The sequence below is a fragment of the Eptesicus fuscus genome, chromosome 15 (assembly GCF_027574615.1).
Source record: "Eptesicus fuscus isolate TK198812 chromosome 15, DD_ASM_mEF_20220401, whole genome shotgun sequence".
Taxonomy (NCBI): Eukaryota; Metazoa; Chordata; class Mammalia; order Chiroptera; family Vespertilionidae; genus Eptesicus; species Eptesicus fuscus.
Genome location: NC_072487.1, coordinates 33,784,118 through 33,796,781, shown reverse-complemented (window position 1 = coordinate 33,796,781; position 12,664 = coordinate 33,784,118). Strand labels below are relative to the sequence as shown.

Sequence of the window (12,664 nt, the reverse complement as noted above, 5' to 3'; positions counted from 1 at the left end):
GTTGTAGATTGCATACACGTCGTGGAGCTTGGTTTCAAAGGCAGAAATGTAACTAGCAGGGACACACACACACACACACACACACACACACACACACCCCATAAGAGTTGATAAAAACGTGCCCTGTCCTGTTACAGGAGGGCTGCTCCCACCGTCAGGTACTAAAATTAGTAGGGGTGCAGGGGAATAAAATAAACGCGAACCCCTTGTGCGTCTTTCTGGCTGGTAGCGAAGGGCTCCAGGAACTTTCTAAGAGCAGAGGTCGACGCAGTACCAAAGTGCTCACCAGTCCGTTGCCCTCCCACTGCGTGACCAGGGCTCCTCTTTAAACCTCAGTTTCGTCGTTGGAAGATCTGGGGAACATAACAATTCTTCCGCAGTCAAGAATCCAAACTCACATAGGTGAGCAAGTGTACTTGGGTAAGTATAGGAGGCTACGCCAAAGGTAAAAACCCAGGGGTGTGACTGAGTGATGCCAAGCGAGAGGCACGCCCGGTTGACTCTGTCCCATGTCTGAGCCTGCACGGCTCCCAAGTCACCCTCCGAGCCGCCCCGCGCGACAGAGCTGCCCGCAGGAACTAACAGGACGGTTTCTCCGCTTCCTTCCCTAGGCGTCGTCAGCGGCTCCAGGGAGAAGCACCGCACACAGGGACATCACGCCTGGTCGCCGCCTGGGGAGAACTTGCCAAACTCGCCCAAGGTTGGAGGGTACCTGGGCTTCCAGCGGATTGCATTAGTTTCGCAGTGTTTCCTAAGCTGCCTTGTTCCAAACTCTCTGAGCTTTGTTAACTTCTAACTTCCTGAGCGGATCCCAGAAAAGTAACGTTCAATTCAGTTCCGCAATTTCCTTCCTTTAACTTCCAAATAATGGTTGCCAGCCTACTATGTGCTCAGTACAATGGCACTCAATTTCCTAATCTGTCTCCTTAAACTGATTCCGAGAGGTATTATTTAAAAGCGTCGACTAGAAAAGCGTCTAAGTGATTTTTAAGTTTACTTCAAGATAGAGAATGCAGCATTTAATTAGGAGACTAATTCCTTTCCACATGTAAATTTAACTGTTATTAAACATTTATATGTGATTTTTTGAGGGAGACAGGAGGTCTTTTTTTCTTTATAAATTCATGCACACTAAAAAAGTAATTAAAAAAAAAAGCTTCGTTTAAAAACATGCTTAGAGGTAGTATATGTTATGCGAATCTCTTAAAGGCAAGTCCGTTCTCCTTCAAATCAACTGTAATAGTAATTAACATAGTCGAAAAATGTTGTGACAGGTGATTTGGCGACCTGCCTGTCTCACAGGCATGGCTAACTTTGCATTTCGATGAGAGGTGCGAGCCACAAACATATCTACAGGTCGTTTGTCCGCTAATCCGGCGCTGCGGTGCAAGGTAATTATTTAGTCTTGCAAAAGAAAGTAGGATGGCGCTGTGCACCTGATTAGAGAGGCGTCATTTTGCACCCAATCTAAGTTAATGATTGAGTCGCAGAAATACTGGTGATGCTGACAACGTCGAGATCCACAGTAGCCTTTTTATCTCTGCCAAGTCTATTACCTCCTCTTGTGGACAACGCTATTCGTAATAGTGTGTTTGTTTTCTAGTCGGGGAGATACATGGCGATTTCACCCCTAAGGCGCTGTTTCGCTTTGGGTTTAGCGTCACTACCCGCAACCCGGCTGCACCGAAGGCCGCGCGGGAGTCTTTTGGCGGGGCCGGGCGGGGAGGAGCGTGGCGGCTGCAAGGCAGGCGGGGGAGCTCTGGGCGGCGCGCCTCGGCCAATCAGCGTGCACACCGCCTGACAACTGGCCAATCAGCGGGCGCGAAGTTCGGGGGCCGGAACGGATAATACTGGGAAAGGCAGCGGAGGCTGGAGACTGCTGCGGGGAGCGCCGCGCCTCAAGTCGCTGCGTGCGCCCGCCCGCCCGCCCGCGAGTCCGCGGTCTGAGCCAGGCCTGGGCGGCCTGACCCTCCCCGCCCAGCTTAGGGCCGAGGAAGCCGAAAGTAGCTTCAGCGAGGTTTAGCGCCCCGGACCTCCGAGGACCGGTCTGATCTTTGCAGAGAGACCGGGATGTGTGGGGGCGAGGCCGTAAGGACTTGACTCACCTTCTCCATCCCCTTTCTACCCAACTCCCCATCCGGTGGGCTCCGGGCCTCCAGCTGTCAGCCCCACCCCCGATTTCTGTTTGCAAGCACAGCCAGCAGTTCAAGAGCCAGGTCCCAAGGTTGGATCTCTTTTTGCCTGGGCTGCTAGCCCGGGCCTCAGAGTCTTGGTGAGTGCTGTGTGATGTTGCTGGGGTGTCCGGGAGGGCAACGGGTGCTAACCACCTTTCCTTATCTGTTCTAATTTACCGGAAAGCCTTGCCTAAAAGTGCCAAACATGCCCTGTGTGCTTAGAGCCCGCACGGCTCAGCCCAGCGTGGCCCAAGCACTGCTGATGCTGGAAGGGCATCTGCATCTCCCTGCCCAGCGGCCCTCTGGGGCTGTAATGACAACCCCCAGCACTTTGGTTGTCAGTCCCTTATTAGCCGGGGTGGCAACGGGAGAGGACAAGTCCAAGCCCCAGGAGGGGTCTTTGTGGGGATGTAGGGGGATGAGAGACATTTGGACCGTAGGGCGGTACCCCTCTGCAGGGCCCCTCGTGATCAAAAGGAAAACAATTCTCTCATTGACATTTTTATATGCAGCATGGCCATAGCAGTTGGGGAAGGGGAAAGTCTGACCGAGGGGTCTAAGCCGGCCTCGCTGGACACAATGTGATTTGTTAAAGCGTGTGTAGCTAGAGAGGCTGCGGTGAAAGGTCAGGTGTCCACAGAGCACTTAGAATTAATAGGTAAACACTCGTTCGGTGGTGGGGGGGGGGGGTCCCTGGGGGCCCAAAAGATACCAGGCAGGCACGTGTGGCCTGGCTGTCAGGAGCGGGTGAAGAGCAGGGCTGCCCAAGGGGCTGCAGGCGGGACGACCGGGAGGTCTGGGCCCAAGGCCCGGGGACGGTGCCTCACTGCGGCCTGTGGGTCTCGGGGTCTCTCGTGTCTCCCAGGGGTGCCGGCGACTGAGCGTGGGCCACGCGCTATGGCCGACCGGCAGGCGGGCCTGGCGGCCGGGGACTGGGAGATCGACGTGGAGAGCCTGGAGCTGGAGGAGGACGGCCGCGGGGCGCTGCCGCCGCCGCCAGGGCCCAGCCCGCCGCCGGCCGACGGGGACGGCGAGGACGACGAGGACGAGGACGACGACGACGACGACGTGGAGGACGAGGGCGACGGCGAGGAGGCGGGCGCGTCCCCACGGGCGTCCGGTCGGCCGGAGCAGCAGGGAGGCGTCCCGCCGAGGCCGTCGCCGGCGCCGCCGGCCCCGCAGGCCCCCGCCGGGCACCCGGAGCGCGGCGCGAGCGCGGGCGGCGGCGCGGAGCCGCGCAAGCTGAGCCGCACGCCCAAGTGCGCGCGCTGCCGCAACCACGGCGTGGTGTCCTGCCTCAAGGGCCACAAGCGCTTCTGCCGCTGGCGGGACTGCCAGTGCGCCAACTGCCTGCTGGTGGTGGAGCGGCAGCGCGTCATGGCCGCCCAGGTGGCGCTCCGGAGGCAGCAGGCCACCGAGGTGCGTACCGGCGCCCGGGCCGCGGAGGGGGGTTGCCGGGCCGGCGGGGCCAGGCTGCTCCCACACACCCGGCCCGCGACCTGGGGGCGCGCCGGGCAGGCCCTCGGAAGGCGGGAGAACACGTCTCTCGCGGTGACGGCTGGCGGGGTCGGGAGGGAGGATGCCCTGGGCGTTGCCCGGGAACGTGGTGGAAAAGGTTTTGTGTTGAAGACGCCGTCAGGCCCTGGCCGGTGTGTCGCGCTGGGCAGAGCGTCGGCCCGCGCCGCAGAGGTTCGCGGGGTTTCATTCCGGGGCCCAGGGGAGGTACCTGCGTTGCAGGCTCGAGCCCGGCCCGGTCGGGGCCCTGCCTGCGGGGAGGCAACCGAGGATCTCGCCCTCCTTTCTCTCTTCCCTGCCCTGTCCTTCTCCCTCCTCCGTCCCTTTCACTCTCTAAAAATAAGTGCAAAAAAGGATCCTCAGGTGAGGATGAACAAAACGAAGTAATAAAAAGGCTGTCGGGGGCTCCGGAAAGTGCTTAGGCCCGCTTGGGACATCACGGGAAAGGCATTTTATTTTTTCACATTTTAAGAGTGTATTTTGGTGGTGTCGGGAGGAGGAGGAGGAGAGGGGTTGGTGCCGTGCCCGGCGTCCTTCGCCGACGGCCGAGGTGCAGCCGGCAGGGCTCGGTGCTTCCGCCGGCCCGGGCCCTGTCCTGAAGGCTGAGCGTGGTGCCCATTTTACAGACGAGACGGGAAGCTGCGTGGGAAGCTGCGTGTCCGCCGCTCAACACCACGCAGCCCGAAGTTTCTAGCCCCGAGAACCTCCTAAGCGCCGGCGGAGGGGTCTCCGCGGCCTCCCTCCGCGGGGCCCCCGCAGGGAGGGGAGCGGAGTTTGCGCCTGGACGTTCCCACGTGTTCCAGCGCCGGCGCGGGGAGCCCTGGGGGCGGCAGGCTTCTCGCGCCCCCTCCCACACGCAGGGCGGGGTGGGGGGGAAGGTTTGTTTGTTTTTTTAACCGTCACCCGAGGATATTTTTCTATTGAATTTTAGAGAGTGGAAGGGAGAGGGAGAGACAGAGAGAAACACCGATGTGAGAGAGAGAGAGAGAGAGAGAGCTTCGATCGGTTGCTTCCTGCACGCGCCCCGACCAGAGCTGGGAGCCTGCAACCGAGGTGAGGTAGGTGCCCTTGAAGGGGAGTCGAACCCTGGACCCTTCAGTCCGCAAGCCCACGCTCTGCCCACTGAGCCAAACCGGCTAGGGGGAGATTTTTATTTTATTTTAAATTTTACTTATTGTCGAGGATTGGCTAGGGAGTGTGGATTACCGTCCACATGGAAAAGAGTGACCCTCGTGGAAAGCAGGATCCCAAGGGCCGCGGAGAGTGCGCGCTGGACGCCCGACGTGGCCCTGCTCTGGGTTGGGACTCGGCCTCCGCCCGCGCCGCCCGGTGTGTTTCCCCGGGGCCCTGCGTGTCTTCGCTCCCCACGGCCTGGCCTCCTGGGCCGGGCGGAGGCGGAGGAGCAGGGCCCCGAAGCCTACCCACCAGGCGGGGACGGCGGCAGCTAGGTCTTGTGCTGCGTCCCTCTCGGCTTCGGAGGGTTTTGTTCGCCCGGGTGAGTCCCAGTGAGCTATCCGGAGTTTTCGGCCAGACCGGGGAGTGGAAGACATGGACCCTCATCTCTCTCCCTCCACCCCGCACCCGGCCAGTCCGCCCTGCTGAGGAGAAACCAGCCCACGTCACTGCCCAGTGGCAGGTCTTGGGCACCTTTAGTGCCACCTCTGGCCGCAGAGGACCCGGTGCTGTTTCAGGCTGGGCTCCCGCCGTCTGCTGCACTGGACTGACTTCCTTCCTCCGGGACGGGACGTCCCCCACGTCTGGCTGCTGGGTGTGTCTGGGGTGATCCTAGCAAAGCAGCCCCAGAGGAAGCCGGGCTTCGGGCAGAGCTAGCGCGTTGCCCTGGGATTAAGGCGTGCTAATAATAGGGAAATTAAGTACCTTTAGGTCGGGGAGAGTTGCTGACACCTTTCCCTGCTCTGTTCTCTTCAGGGCATTCATGATTATGTTTCTTGTGTTTACAGGACAAGAAGGGGCTTTCCGGGAAACAGAATAATTTCGAGCGCAAAGCCGTGTATCAGAGGCAAGTGAGGGCCCCCAGTCTGCTGGCCAAAAGTATTTTAGAAGGTAAAGCCACGCAGTCATCCTTTTAGCCTTTAGAAGCAGGTTCTGAGTGATTCTCATCCTTCTGGCTGTAGGGTATTTTTATGAACTTCGTAAGGAGTAATCTGAGGGGAACATACCTTTTGTGAGAAGGTTTTGTTTGGAGGAAGGAAATCGGGATGTGAGAAAGTGAATCTCACACACCTCCTGTTGTTTTTGTCACTGATAATTTTGTTGGGTTAAGATGGAGTGCATGTGAAGTTTGCCCTAGTGTGAGTGGTGTAGAAAGAGACACACTCCCACGTGATTCAGGGCAGATGTACTGAAAGGAAATAAGTTTAAAACAATTATTTCGTTGTTGGAGCTGAACAGAGTATGTCAAGTGAGGAGTTGAACAGTACCCACACTAACAAAGACTTCTAGTCTGGGTGATCCAACCTGATTCCACTCTTTTTCATTTTACCATTTCCCTCCTGGATTATCTGTAATTGTGGTTATTCCACACTTTATCATTTTGATAATTGAGATAAAGAATTGTAGAATCCAACAAGCGAAGTTGAGATTGAATTTGAACAGTGTGAAATTTCTAACTCCTATGTTTTCTAAAGCCTGGGGGTACATTAATTTTACTTAAAATATTACTGATTTTTCAAAGCATCTCTGTTTGGGTCTGGAATTTATTTATTGATCTGATAAAAAATATATTGACTATTTTTCACCATTTAAGGAAAAGAAAAGTTTATATTTGCTCTAATTATTGTCACATCAGAAGAATCAGGTTGAAAGCAGATTTTTTTTTAAGTAGACATTTGAATTTTGTTTTTTCTTATGTGGCTTCTGAATTGGGTTTGTTCTGGACAGGCTTTAAACTTTGTCTTACCCTGTGCTGTGTACTTCTGACCTTAGAATAGTTTCTGATGCATTAAAAGTGAATTTGATTACAAACTGGCTAAACAAATTTTATAACCATAGGGATCACACTAATAAACTGAAATTGTGCCAATGCAATTTGAGAAGTGGGAGGATGAAATGGAATAGTAAATTTAAGTAAATAACTTCCTGGCAAAAAACTTACTATAGAAAAGGAAACATTGATTTTCACATTCTATTTTATTTGCAAATGAGTACCATGGGTTTGTCACTATGTAAACAAAAACATTACAGTGGATCCTTCAAACAAATTTGATAGTGGCGAGTGCTTGGGGATGATGAAAGCATTTTATGCTACCAGGAATTCTATTTATGTTGTTAAACTGATTTTTGGTTTTGACTTTATAAAGTGTGCGATGACTTAATCGATGTTCTAAGGATTGCATGTTCCACCATGTGGGAATCTGGCCAATATGATTAGTGCTTGGGAAAAACGACGTATTAGTTATATTCAATATAGCAGGGCATCTCGGTGCCTGGCCCCCACTTTTGTTTGCTTGTTTGTACTAGTATAGTAGTCAGGGGTAGAGGCCTGGTTCAAAGTTCACTGAAGAATCTGACTAGTTAACCGCTCTTTTTAGTTTTCTGTGTTTCCCTGTTTCCTATGTCTTTTCTGTTTTTCTCCTCACTAATCTGCTTTAACTTTCTCTTTTTTCCTAGTTCTCCTTGGATTATTCTCCAACTGTTACAATGTACATAATGAGCCATCTTTAGAAACTAAGTGACATCAGCTCTAGGTATAGATATCTTTTTTAATAATGGAATGAGATGATATGGATAGTAATAAATCATCGATTGAAGTAAGATCAGCAGCCTTATCTCTTAATGTGTAGGAGCCTGGGAAGAATATTGAAATTTCAGCCAGTAAAGTACACTTGTCAAAATAAACAAACACACTTATAACTACAAAAACAATAACAAAAAGTTACAACACACATATTCTTTCCCCCAAAGGGAACAATTTTAAATTGAACCAATGCTTTTGCTTTCTGTATAAAAATGTTAGTGATACAGAACTGTAAACACTTGTTCTGCCAATTTGCAGTGTTTCTGTTGCCTTTGGGTTTCCAGATTTTTCTTTCCTAGATGTTAATCTCTTTCATGTGCAATGCTTGCTTATTCTAGGCTACCGCCCCATTCCAGCAGAGACTTATGTGGGAGGGAGCTTACCTCTACCTCCCCCAGTAAGTGACCGGATGAGGAAAAGGCGGGCCTTTGCTGATAAAGAGTTGGAGAACATTATGCTGGAGAGAGAATATAAAGAGAGGGAGATGCTGGAAGCTTCCCAAGCTGCTGCCTTGTTCCTGCCCAACCGCATGGTGCATGGACCTGAATACAACTACAAGAGTGCCTACAGCCCCACCCCAGTGGAACCACCAAGCAAAGACTTCTGTAATTTTTTGCCCACCTGTCTTGATCTAACCATGCAGTATTCAGGGTCTGGGAATATGGAGCTAATTTCTTCAAATGTCAGCGTGGCCACGACTTACAGACAGTATCCCTTGTCCTCAAGATTTTTAGTTTGGCCCAAGTGTGGCCCCATTAGTGACACTCTCCTCTACCAGCAATGCCTGCTAAACACCACCACCTCGGTTCAAGCCCTGAAATCTGGGGCCAGCTGGGACTTGAAGGGAGTACCAGTCCAGGATGGACTCAGTGCCGAACACGACGTGATGCCACCCAAATTGGAAGGCTCTCTGGTGCTGCCTCACACGCCCGAGGTCCAGACCTCAAGAAGTGACCTTCAGGGTCACCAGGCTGTCCCTGAGAGGTCTGCATTCTCCCCACCCCGACGGAATTTCTCTCCAGTTGTTGACACGGACTCCCTGGCAGCTCAAGGGCACATCTTAACCAAGATCAGCAAAGAAAGCACCAGGCACCCTCTGCCACTTAAACATAATCCATTCCACTCGTTATTCCAGCAAACTCTTAATGACAAATCAGGTCCCGAGTTGAAAACACCATTTGTCAAAGAGGCCTTTGAAGAGGCCCCTAAGAAACACAGAGAGTGTTTAGTCAAGGAGAACCAGAAGTACACATTTACAATAGATAGATGCGCAAAAGACCTTTTTGTAGCCAAACAAGTTGGAACAAAACTCTCGGTGAATGAACCGCTGTCATTTTCTGTTGAGTCTATTCTCAAGAGGCCTTCATCTGCCATCACTCACATCTCTCAGTGAAAGCCTGCTGAAATGGAAAGCTGGATTTTCTGCAGTCTCAGAGGGTTCTTACCAGTTGCTGATTTTTTTTTTTAAAGGAAAAAAAAAGTTAAGATGTTTGTATAAAGAAATTTCTCTACTGTAAATGATGGCGATTAAAAGATTTATATTCATATGCATGTACTTCTCACCACATATTTAAACTTAAAGTTGGAAATTGCTTATGTGCAAATTGTAAAGTTTCACACTTTACACATTATTTCAAAAGCAATAAAATTGACACTGCCTTATAAAAGACGCAGTATTTGCTGAAGTAAATAGTTGTCTCTGTCTAGGTGAAAAAGCTAGTGTCCGTGAAATGTGATCTTTATTTTTCTATGATTCTTTGTATTTTCAAGTGCTCTTACTGTTTGCTGGGGGCCACAGGAGAACCTTTATACTGCCTTAGATTTTGCATTTTGGAAGGCATGTAAATATGGCTATTCAAGACCGAGGCAAAAATAGTTTTATGGAGAACATAGGGAAGATTTGCATGTTTATAGAATCGTAATTTTGTGTGAGTGGATAAAGTTGAATTAAATTGAAGAGAAATGAAGTTTAATATCTTGTTCATATGATGAGATAGGTTCTTGGAATGGATCTCTTAACTCTCTGGGTCCAGTGTCCTTCCCTGATGGGGATGTGTATGTAGGACCTCAAGCTGCCTTTTTCTATTGAACCTTCATTCTGTGATTTTTGGTTGCTAGGAGCCCAGAGCAGGTTCCCTTGTAAGGTGCAGCCCGTTTATATCATGATGGTACATGGTTGAACTGTCTTTAAGCTCTTGTGTTACTTCTGTTTCCTAAGGACTGGTGACAGCAGGCATTTAAAAGAAGGTCCAGGACTCTCAGCTGGTCCATGTGTCTCACATTTTCCACCAGTATGGAAGGTTTTCAATGTAGCTCTTTGTCGAGTTAAAAGCTCTTATTATTCAAATTGCTTCAGCAGCCAGTTGCTTGAAGGCATCAGTTGTTTATCACAGCATGGGGGTGGCTTATTGTTTCTTAAACCTTTCCCCTCTGTTTCCTGCCCCCTCTGTTTTTCATGTTCATTATTACTTTCTTGTTTTGCTCAAAAAAAAAAAAAAGTTAACTGTTCTATATGATTGATAAAGTAAGATATTTATGAGAGTTATTAAATGTATCTCTGAAGACCTCATCTGTGGACCCCAAGTTAAGTTCTAAGATGTTATAGTCATTTCAACACAAAATCAAGAGCCAAATATCTCACCTTTTAATTTTACCTTGGAGTGAGTTTACTTTCAGCTCTGCTCTGGTTTGGATAACAAAAACATTAGGTGGGTGTGTGAAATGTGCCAAGAAAGTCAGGAGTTTAAAGATTTTCTTTCTTGCTCTGGAAAACATTTAAACTTATTTAGAAATGATTTTGCTACTGATGAGCTCATGTAAATCTCCAGGGGTTATCTGCATTGTTGCTTAAAATTAGCATTGGTTTCAAAAACAAGCCAAACCTTAGGTTGATTTTCAGTTTGTATTTGTAAAATACTTGGTTTTGTTGAGTCAAATTTACTTATTTTTTACTATTGCAAGAGCCAGAGCAAATGGAAGTTTGCCAGAGGAAAAGAAAATGAAAGTAGGCAGAGATCCCAATAACTGTTGAAGATTATCATTAAGTGGAAAAGTTATATCCAGGCATGAATGCCCTGGGGTCAGAGACAGACCCTCACTCTGCCCCCTTCCCCCCATCTTTGCTTTATCTATACAGTTATTTTTATCTTCCTATCAGGAATTTATATTTTTGTCATGTGTTAAATGTAAACAGCATTGAAATCTGACTACTGCAAGGTAAGGGAGGACAATAATAAATCCATGTAAAGAAACAAACCACAAGGATGGCCTTCTTAATCCAAACATGGATTTTTCTGTCTTTCTTACTCTATTGTAGCCTCTCGAATGCTTACATTTGTCAATTATGTCCTTCTTGTGTTCAATGAACATTTCAGGATGTTTTTCTGTCCTCTATATCATTTTAATCTCATTAGGTGAATCCCAGTTGGCTATGGGTATTAGTGGTTTTCCTTATATTACCAGTGTCTAGAACTTCATACCTCCTGAACATTTATGAGGGTTAATACTTTACTTGGTGGTTTTATTATCATACCATGCTTCAATTCTACTGTAATGGTGAGTTCTCTGAATTTCAAACCGACCAGCTCTACCATCAGCCACTCAATGAGACTTTTGTGCTTGAATTTTTGTTTCTTTTAATCACTTTTCTTCCATAAAAGTTACTATTTGACTATAGTCTTCAAAGGACACTGTCATCAACATATTAAATCAAACTTGTGCCTCAATTTAAGCATTTTCTATGTTTAAGGCAATAAATGGATGTGGCTTTAATCATTTTTAAGAATGTAAAAAAGCCCTAGCAGATTTGGCTCAGTGGATAGAGCATTGGCCTGTGGACCGAAGGGTCCTAGGTTCAATTCTGGTCCAGGGCACATACCTGGGTTGCAGACTCGGTCCAACGTGCAGGAGGCAGCCAATAATGATTCCCTCTCATTGATATTTCTCTCTCCCTTTTCCTTTCCCTCTCTGAAATCAATAAAAAAATATTTTTAAAAAATGTAAAAAATAGTCTGGCTGGTGTGGATCAGTGGTTGAGCATTGACACATGAATCAGGAGGTCATGGTTTGATTCCCGGTCATAGCACATGCCCGGGTTTTGGGCTTGATCCCCAGTAGGGAGGTGTGTAGGAGGAGCCAATTGATGATTCTGTCTTACTGATGTTTCTCTCTCTCTCTTCCTCTCTGAAATCAATTTTTTAAAAAGTATATAAAAAAGAATGTATAGAAGAATAAAACATGGACTCTCTTCCCAATTTAACTCACAATACAATAATGCAACTTTAATGACATTTTCCTTCAATCTCAACTGATCTAGCATTATTATTTTTTGCTCAATTTGCAGTTCTGAACAGTTAGTAGTTTATAGTTAATTTAAAAAGTTCCTTTCTAACCCTTTGGTAGCAGAAATTGGAATAAGCATAGGCAAACTCATAAAGTAGTAAAGTTGTTTCCCTTATCTTTTTTTAAAAACCTAGTTCTTTTAAAAACTATGTTTTTATTGATTTCAGAGAGAGAAAGTGAGTGGGAGAGAGCGATAGAAACATCAATGATGTGAATCATTGATTGGCTGCCTCCTGCACGCCTCCTACTGGAGATCGAGCCTGAAACCTGGACATGTACTCTGACCAGGAATTGAACCATGGCCTCTTGGTTCATAGGTTGATGCTCAACCACTGAGCAATACCAGTCAGGTTAAAAATACAATACACATTTTTAATTGTGATGAAATCCAAATGACATAAAATTTACTATATTCACCTTGTGCAACAATCACTACTATGCATTTACAGAACTCTTCATCTTTCAAAACTGAAACTCTGTGAACATTAAACAATTCCTTCCTCCTCGCAGTCCCCGGCAACCTTTCTGACTATAAATTCAACTACTTTAGGTAGCTCGTATAAGTGGAATCATAATGTATTTGTCCTTTTGTGTCTGGCTTATTTCACTTAGAATAATGTCTTTGAGGTTCCTTGATACAGTAGCATATGTCAGAATTTTCATCCTTGAAAGACTGAATGCTATTCCATTGTATGTATATATCATATTTTGTTTACCCATCATCTGTTGAGGTGCTTTTACCTGTTGGCTATTGAGAGTAAGGCTGCTATGAACATGGGTATATAAATATCTCTTCACCTAGTCCCCACTTCCTGATTTCACTCTTTTTTTACCTTCAGGAGCTCACTTTTCTCAAGTATACATACTTCCCTCCCAC

The 12,664-nt window shown here is 47.9% G+C and overlaps 1 protein-coding gene across 3 annotated transcripts; it reads left to right on the top strand.

Annotated features, from left to right (window-relative positions):
- The first annotated feature begins 3,051 nt into the window (after positions 1-3,051).
- Positions 3,052-9,099, top strand: DMRT2 (doublesex and mab-3 related transcription factor 2). 3 transcript variants are annotated; one of them, XM_054727181.1, is made up of 3 exons: positions 3,052-3,593; positions 5,651-5,753; positions 7,785-9,099. In XM_054727181.1, the coding sequence occupies exons 1-3, from the start codon at positions 3,072-3,074 to the stop codon at positions 8,837-8,839; spliced, it is 1,680 nt and encodes a 559-aa protein (XP_054583156.1). In that variant the 5' UTR covers positions 3,052-3,071; the 3' UTR covers positions 8,840-9,099. The 3 variants fall into 3 exon arrangements, with proteins under 3 accessions (XP_054583156.1, XP_054583158.1, XP_054583157.1); XM_054727183.1 differs by lacking the exon at positions 3,052-3,593 and adding an exon at positions 4,728-4,747; XM_054727182.1 differs by lacking the exon at positions 3,052-3,593 and adding an exon at positions 7,320-7,396 and having other exon boundaries at positions 5,722-5,753.
- The last annotated feature ends 3,565 nt before the right edge of the window (positions 9,100-12,664 follow it).

Coding starts and splice junctions, on each gene's coding strand:
- DMRT2 (XM_054727181.1), top strand. CDS start 3,072: ATGGCCGACCGGCAGGCGGGCCTGGCGGCCGGGGACTGGGAGATCGAC. Junction 3,594..5,650: donor GGAGGCAGCAGGCCACCGAG/GTGCGTACCGGC, acceptor TTGTGTTTACAG/GACAAGAAGGGGCTTTCCGG. Junction 5,754..7,784: donor GGCCAAAAGTATTTTAGAAG/GTAAAGCCACGC, acceptor TGCTTATTCTAG/GCTACCGCCCCATTCCAGCA.